Raw genomic sequence first — 9,111 nt, forward strand, 5'->3', positions numbered from 1 at the left:
GTCCACATCCCACATAAGAGTTACGACAGTGAGCTCTCTGACATGGTCAAGGCCCTCTGATATCCCATCGTGAGAGTGGCCACTGTGTTTACTGCAGAAGAACTAGAGGCATTTTTCTTGTAGGGAAATTGATCAGTTTCTTGTTTTTTCAACCAGTGTGTCCAGATCGGTGCCCAAAGGACCAACATTCCTGACATCAAGCTTCCAAGGATACCAATTCTTCCCCTGGTACACCCCTAGGCAGTGAAGAGTCTCAGGGCCCACCCTTCTGAACAGGCTTTTTGAGCCCTGTTGAAGACTCTATGTTCTCAGGATTACCCTCTATAGCTGGGATGGGGATTTCTGGCCTCTCTCTTTTGGTCTCACCCATCAGTGGTAGTACTGGTCATGCTAGTTTTGATCCAGTGGTTTGATTTCTTCCACAACTCTGGAGAAGAAAGTAGGCCCAGGTATACGAGATGCTGATGTTACCACTAAAAAATGCTCCATCATAATTAAATTGTAAATCCCTTTGTAGTCTATAACATTTTTACCTGTAACCGACCATCAAGTGTTTTTACTTAAAAGTCAACAAATTTGACCCAGAACGGACTCTGGGTTGTTAGATTCTCCCAGAAACGTATTCTATACTCTACAGTGGTAAGACCAAAGACCTTTGTCAGGGCACACTCCAGGAGTTCATAGGTATTAACATCTATCTCATTCAATGTCCAGAGTCTATCATGACATTTTCCTGAGAACAGTTCCAACAAGAGAGTTTCAATGTTTCTTTTCTACTTTCCTAGCTACACAAGCTCTCTCAAAAGCAGTGAACATTTTGGTTATACCATCACCCTCTGCAAATGGGGGAATATCTCCTTTGGGGTGTTTTAGGTTAAAATATTACTCTCTCACTATTTACTTGTTTGCTGTCACCAGAGATAGGTCGTAGGCCCGTTTCTTTCCTTTTCTCTTTCTATTTCGAGGAGCTGGGTTTCTAAACTCAGTAGCTCATTTATGAGCCCTTACAACACTTTTGCGCCACTGGTGTGCACTTTTTGTGGCGCACCGTCAGCGTACAAAATGCGCCATGTGGCACCCTTTTGACAAAGTGACGCTTCTAGGCAGATGCGCCACTTTGTATACCCCTGTGCTATAGTATACCTGCAGCTGGTATAATGCATGCAGGGTGGGCGTTCTCCCACATCCAAGCCTCATAGAAGTGGTGCATTGGATTTCAGCGGTCCACTTCTAGGACGCCATTACGTGAAAACCTTATGCCTGCCTCATGGCAGGTGTACAACTGACGCAGGCCTGTTCACATGGGGCTTGCCCCATGTAAAAGGAACATTGCTGGAGTTGTGTCACACTTCCGACACAACTCCATAAATGTAATACTGACTTATTTGTCATTCAGTGCGAAATGATGTATCATACTGTTGTAATTTGACAGTGATCGTGGTTAGCATCTAGCTGAAGCCATCTAGTTTTCAGCAGCCATCTTGTCTGCCATGTGGTACCATGTGCTCACCCTGTGCTCTGTCCTTCCTTACTGTTGTTTGCTCTTGTATTCTGCATGTGAACAAACTATATTTAGCTTCTTCCACTCTGCACATGCTCAGTTGAGCGTGTAGCTGTCCATGCAGCTGTCTTTAGTCTGTAACAGTCAGGATGTGTTTGCTAGAATTAGCAACTGTTAGCTCCTCCCTCTTGTTGACTGTGCATTTTCTGTATGAGCTTATATGTAAATAAAACCTTCTTTTTGTACTTGTACCGCCTTCTTTTGAGCCCCTGTGTGGGTATGTTCCTTCTGTTCAGTGTGCTACTTCATACATTACCAAAGGGTGGTGTGTGATTGTAGTTCCAACTCATGAGGTTAATAAACTCTTTGTTTTATATTCCAGTTTCTGTGCCAACTTCTATTCTATTGGTCTGAGGACTTGTGAGGAGAAGGGCGAACCCCTATCACTGGTAGGCCTTGCTGAGGCTCACCCCAACAATTCTGTTAGGATGACACATTCATCATGTCGCAAGGAGGGCGCACTGAGAAGTGATGCATCGCTGTTTTCTCGCAGCGATGCGTCACTTTTCATAAATAAGGCCCTCAGTCTCCTGGCCAATTGTTTTAGCTGGAGGTCTTCTTTTGAGGTGACCTAAGCAGTTGCTGAAGGGACTAACTCATGTCCACTCTCAGTATCATTATCAGTGATAATGTCATCATCCTTAAATTGGGTTACCATGTCTGGGTGATCTTTCACAAACTGAACTTACAGTTGTTTGAGATATTCAGTCTTAGGACTTGTGCTCATTCTGATACCGTAGCACTTACAGATGCTTCTACAATGTGCATTGTTAAGGTCCAATAAAGGGGTCATGATCGTGGCTACTGGTTTCAGGCATTATTTCCCTAAAGTTCTGACTTTTTTAGAGATTTACCAAAAATAACTAAATTACTTTGTCCTTAATAAATTACAGATTTTAAAATTTCTAAATGTTTGTTTCAGAGACTTAACCAAGGCCCTAGCAATTTATTTGAGAAATTTTGAAAAAAATGCCAATCACAAAATCGTATATCTAAAGGCAATTTGGGGATTTAATCACGTGTTAACTCATTGACAAAGTAGCCAAGCAAATGAAACGTTGTGTACCCCACCGCTTATCCACCAATCTAAGATACCATGTCTCTGCAGAGTTTACTAAAATGTAGTAAACCATGTAGAGTGTGTGATATATTCCCAGGAGAAGATGACGGAAACAAGCAGCTAATAATAACTCTCTTTTTGTGGTAATGTGGGCGAGCAGTTAATCTCATCAGAGGACAGTGTTAAGCATTTTTTGTAGTCCTCGAGGTAATAAATGTGACCCATACTGAAGGATAAATAACAAGATTCTTTATATATGTTTTTTAGAACCAAGACATAAAATCGGAAATATATGTTATACAGTTCAAGGAACTTGAATAAATACTTGTAGACATTTAATTATGAAGAGAAATGCTATGCAGTTCAAAATATACAGTACTTTCAGTATCTAGCCACTCAGTGGTTGAAACCATCAGATATTTACCATTTCAGTTGTCGGAGGAAGCAGTGGAAGAGTATCGTTTGAATGGAGTTCAGTAGACCATCAACACAGTTACTGTCACGGGTCCCGGCAGCAGATCACTGCCGGTCTATGGATGCCAAAGACTGCCAACTCAGCGGTCGTGGTTGCTGGACAGCTGGAGTGGATTTTGATTGCAGATGCATAGTAGTCACTGGAAAAAGGGATCCACTGAGGAGTTTCAAAGTTCATCAGCACCAATGGGCCACAGGTGTGGTACAGAGCTGATCCCTCTTCTGAAGAGGCAGATGCAGATCCTGCATGAGGAAGGTGTGACCACCTCTGCTCAAATCACCCATTGTCTCTGGATCTGGAGATCTCTTGCTCTCTTCCCATTGGTCTAGAAATATGTCTGGTGATGGCAGGCTGGCTAAAACTAGACCGGGACAACACCAGTGTTTGGTAGGCTTTCAAGGAATTTATGTGTTCTCTATATAATAACAAGCAGTGGGCAGAATTGCCAGAGTTTGATTCCACAGAATTCCATTAAAATTCTGTGGAATTCGGACGGGGCAGAATGGTACTGTTTTCTTAATGCAAAATACAGCCTTACATCCAAACAAGGCTGGAAAAGGGAGCAGTCTCTCCATGTTTAAAAAATATTGTAGACTAAACTTTGTCCTAAAACATAGAGAGACTGCTCCCTCTTCCTTCACAGTTTAGAAACCAACCACTGCAGATTATTTCAGCCAGCGGAGCGGCATAATTTATCAGTAATTCTGTATAATAGGAGTAACTGAGAATTACCCATATATCCATCCAGAGCAAATATTAATAGTTAGCATGTTATTCTAGTGGCAAACATAAAATCCTTTTAAAAAGGTGCCTAATATCTAAATTAGAAACAATTGCAATGATATGCTTTGCCCACTGGTAAGTGCATGGTCTGAATAATCTCTTAATGTATATGTATTCACACACTTTAGTGTTACAGTGTACCGATAAACATGTAGTATTTTTTCCCATTTTCTTAGGTAATATCGCATCCAATAAAGTGCATGAATATACTGAAAAGTCATTAAAAGACCTGAGAAAATATAGATGGCTGGAAAGAATATACAAGATAGCTGTGGAAAAATATGAATCTCAGTATCCAGCCGCTGAGGATGCAATCCGTTCCATGGAACAGCCCATTGCGGCTAAAGCAGTAGAAATTCAAATCCTCCAACAAGATCTAAACTCGGAAAGGACACTGTTTCAAAATGTGAATAATTTCCTAATCTCATTGAGGAAATGCACCAGTTTACTGAGCACTGTTGCTGGCAAGACCAGTGCGGCCAACATGTACCTGGAGCTCAGTGAAGTTCTTGATGGTCTGCTTGGAATCTTGAATGAAATCGTAGTGACTTTACGCCCCCTGGTTGAAAGTAGTACAGAGTACTCACTACTGATCACTGCTAAATTACCAACCATCATAAATAAGCTGGAAGAGGCTAACAATGGGTTGAAAAAAGCTGCAGCGTCCTAAATCAGTGTGTTCCTATAACACTGCAGTTTGTGTGCAATCCCTGTAATCTGCTTCTTTTCATGAATTTTGCTACACAATACCTTTGGGTGGAGCTCTCACATCTCCTAAGTTTCTCTCCTAAATTTGGATTGGGCTGCTAGCTGACCAGGTCCTCTAGCCTAAAGAAGGCATAAAATCAAGCACAGCATCAACTCCCTGCCAGACTCAGTTTTTCCCTATATACAGAAAAGTGCAATCTCATTAACCTCTTCTTCAGTCAATGAATACAGACCATCCAACAGCACATCCACTGCACCAACCCTTCTTCAACTCTTGCAACTGCACTTTGCCCTAAAATCCAGCAACAATAAATCTTTAAATTCCTATCTGACCATCATATTCCCTCAAAGGCATTCTTATAAAGATAGGGATGCATTTACAACATTTTGCTGATGGGCAACACTGTAAGTCTTCCTGCTGCACTGCCTTACAGCAACAGAAAAGGGCAGGAATGTGCCTTGTTGTTCAGATATGGCTCATTCCGGTCCTCTTTCCCTGCACTGGTGCCAAAGTGACTGCCATGCACCAAGGTGCAAGGCTGTCTGCATTGTGGACATTTTTGTTTTTGTGCAGGAAAATACACCATCTTAACAAAAGCAATTGATGGAGGCAATTACCTCCTCTATGTGATATGCTTAATGTAGAGGAAAGAATTTTGGAGAAAAAATATATTTCTCCTTGTTGCACCTCCCCTACTACTCACCATGTGTAGAATTCTGATGCATTCCCAAGTTTACGGAACATTGTAAATCTAGGAATGTGTTAAGTGCCATGCTCTTACATGGGAACACCCACAGTAACGCCCATGGCAGGCCTTCTCATGCCTGTGTTGCCTAACGACATACCTACAATGGCAGGAACAGCTGAATATGGTGGATTTACATTACCTTGTAGCTATGGCACTGCAATGTGTGCCACTGAAGCATCATTAAAAGTGACGTTCTAGTAGTGCAGGGACCTTGCATATGAAACCTATAATGTCTTACCCTCACCCTTTATAATAGCTCACTCAGGGAACTCCCTCTTACCCGTACTCTGCATTGCCAGTACCTCCCTCACTCAAGGTATCTTTTCAGAAGCTCGCAATACAGGCCAGATCCTCCTACTCCTAAAGAACACTACACTGATGAGCTCACCAACTTTCAGTCCATCACTCACATACCATTAATCTATATTCATCTGCAAGCTCATGGGATCTGGCTGATATTGCAGCTGTTGCCAGGCATTGTGTGATCAATCTAAAAAATAGACTTTAAGGAGCACTAACAGGAGAGAGGCTTTGTTGATATTCTGTAGTACATATTTTGATTAGGCATGTGCTTCTACAAAAAGCTGCTTGCCCTACAAACAGCTGTGATAATTTTGTTTATGAAGACATTTGCGTGAGGTTAAACGTTCATGGACACACACATTACATTTTCTTAGATAACAAGATAATTTGCAGTGTTTATTTTTCACTGGCAGCAGCACAGAGTGCGCTAACACTTTTGTGCTTCAGACATCAGCTTTGTGTTTGAGATCCAAGACTTCACTAACCTACATGGATTTCTTTTTCCAGCGTGAAATTGCAACTGTTACCTGGACTTATATGATCATTATAAAAGAGCTTTAGAAGTCTTACTGAGAGTGGGACTCCACCCACACCATGGTTCTCATGACTTTTCGATTTAAATGAGCCAAATATGTGTGCTTGCACTAAAATACTACTTGTATTCTAAAATGTTCAATCACTACAACTGTCTATGAATAAATATTATAATAAAAGCACAATACACTAGGCCTGACACATTTATTGTGTAATGTATGTGCTTAGGTCGATAGACATTTAACGTTGGAATGTAATTAGTCTCTTTAAAAGCCTACAGTTAGGGATATAATATGGAATCTGACATAAGTGCCATAGTAGGCAGTGGTTTTTGTATCGGTCACTCAGTGTACAAACTGTTGATATAGAAGGTTTGCTGTGTCATAACCATTATTGGCGGGAATTTGGACTCACATTATTTTGAAAACCTTTTCAATTTTATGACTATGTGACTGACCGCTGTATTGTGGGAAAGCTTACTTTCAATGCTGTAAGCCTTAGATGGTTAGGGTGAAAAACTATACATCTGTTTGGTGCACTATAAATGATACGTCTAATGACTTGGGTCTGGTGATCTTTTTATGAAACATTATAACAAAGTCAGTTGGTCTAGCTTATTAATTGTGAAAAGCATATGTTAAAGACAGAAAGCATTTAGTAGTTAGTTATCACAAAGAGTTACAGGCTATTGACAGTTACATGTAATCTCACAGATTACCATAGTGGGTAGGGCATATTGCAATGACCACCCACTCTGGAAAAATGTGAGGTGATGATCTTTGATAGACCTTATCTAGAGGGATTGTTTCTTCTTTTGCATCTGTATTTTATTACATATTTGTCATTTTATATCTGCATGCATGATGGTTGTAATTGTATAAGCATTTGAATAAGCATGTCATGGTTAAGGTGTAAATCAATCACAAAAGTTAGAGATGAATGTCATGATTTATTTCATGGTTTCATCTGTTTATCATGAAACAATATAACAAAGTCAGTAGGCCCAACCTACGTATTTGTGAAAATCATGTGTTAAAGACAATAGACATATAAGGATGGATTGATATTCTACTGTGAGGAGCCTATAAACAGGTATATTATTATCTTGGTTGGGCTTGGATTCTACGCTTGAGGTTGATTAACTTGCATCAAGGTCCCAGTTAAATAAGCTACAAGGTCCCAATTAGACTGTGACATCCTGTAATAACTGTTTTTTTATTATGTTTAACTTTTAACTCTGCAAATGAAGTCATGTATAAATGATTTAATTCTGTCTTAGTTCATGTTTTTAACTTCATATTAAGTTATTTTTTTAAACAATAATTTGTGCACTTTAGAAATTGAGACATAATGTTGGATGTGTAGCATGTCTTTTAAGATGAACAATCGAATAAAGACTTCTTTTGACTTGACTTGACTTGAGGTATATTACTAGATGGAAGTTTCACAGATGTAGTAGTAGAAAAGGGTTTTGGTGATGCACCGAGCAAAGTCTGTAAATGTAATGATCCTTGTTAATCTGTCCTATGAGTGATTGTCTTTTGTTTTGTCAATTGAGTTTCTTAGCACCTGTATATGTGTGACTCTATGCCACATAGTTACCATGTGGAAAGCTTGCAGAAGATGTAAAAGACATGATTTGCTTTAGATGTGGCAAAAAGGCCAGCGTATGCAGAAGATGCAATTCTATCATACATTTTGCTACCATCTGCAAGAGTAATTCCTGTAAGTGCAGCTATTTTTACTCCATCATGAATTTTAAGAGGACATTTTTACTCTAGCACTCAGAACATTTCCACACTTTGGAAGGATCAACAAAACAGCTGAAATGAGATGTGGCATTAGTTGACAACTTTTAAACTTAAGAAACCATGAGGTATATTTACTAGACATTCAAAATATAGGACAGCAAGCAAAGTTGCTATTCTTTGTTGCATTAATGGGAGAGAGATGAATATCTAGTAAGACATGGTTCTCTTCACCTCTCACCTAGCACTTTTGAACTTGAGGCTGCCTAGTGCACAAGGAGGAAGGGTTCCTTTGTTATAGGCATATATATATATACATATATATATTACCTACTGGCGGTCGCCAGTAGGTAGTTATAGTTAGGACCTAGCTACCATAGGAAATCCGCAACATTCTATTGGGAATAACTTTGGCGCCGGTTGAGGAATTTGCGTGTAATTTTCAACAATTTCGGCCAGCGCCGCTCTGCTCCTTCCCTGAAAGTTTCGGGGGGATTCGTGAAGTGAGGGCTGAGAAAAAAGGGGGGTCCCAAAACGTGTTCACCCCAGACAGACAGTTTACCATAAAACATTTACCAGAGTGACATAAGACACATGCAAAGAGAGAAACGACACACACAAAGAGAGAGATGGGACAGGTACAAACTGACATGAGACACAGGCACAGAGTACCCTTTAAGCTAAGAGAGGCAAACTGTCAGCAGACACAGGTGACATTATAGAAAAATTTGAAAATATAATTCTTTATTTCATACAGACACTCAGTGTGATCCTTGTCAAAAATGTTAAAGCCATACATTATACCAAATGACACACACAAAGTGAGAGATGGGGCAGGCACAGAGTAATATGACACACAGGCACAGAGTGAGGTGAGACACAGGCACAAAGTACCCTTTAACCTTAGCAATGCAAACTGTGAGCAGACACAGGTGACATTATTGACAAATGTGAAAATATAATTCCTTATTTCACACTGTCACTCAGTGTGATCCTTGACAAAAATGTTAAAGCCGTACTTTTTACCATAAAACATTTACCAGAGTGAGATGAGACACACGCAAAGAGACAAATGACACACACAAACAGAGAGAGATAGGGCAGGCACAGAGTGAAATGCTACACAGGCACAGATTGAGATGGAGCAGGCAGAGAGTGAGATTAATATTGAAACTGTACTGCACTGTTGC

The 9,111-nt window shown here is 40.1% G+C and overlaps 1 protein-coding gene across 1 annotated transcript in view; it reads left to right on the plus strand.

Moving 5' to 3' along the window:
* Positions 1–4,549, plus strand: part of LOC144820075 (uncharacterized) — a 72,070-nt gene extending 67,521 nt beyond the window's left edge. The window contains exon 4 of the mRNA XM_078677727.1: positions 4,056–4,549. Within this exon, the coding sequence (XP_078533853.1) occupies positions 4,056–4,549 (494 nt within the window). The remainder of the gene's footprint in view (positions 1–4,055) is intronic.
* The last annotated feature ends 4,562 nt before the right edge of the window (positions 4,550–9,111 follow it).

Source organism: Lissotriton helveticus, chromosome 2_1 (assembly GCF_964261635.1).
Source record: "Lissotriton helveticus chromosome 2_1, aLisHel1.1, whole genome shotgun sequence".
NCBI classification, from domain to species: Eukaryota; Metazoa; Chordata; class Amphibia; order Caudata; family Salamandridae; genus Lissotriton; species Lissotriton helveticus.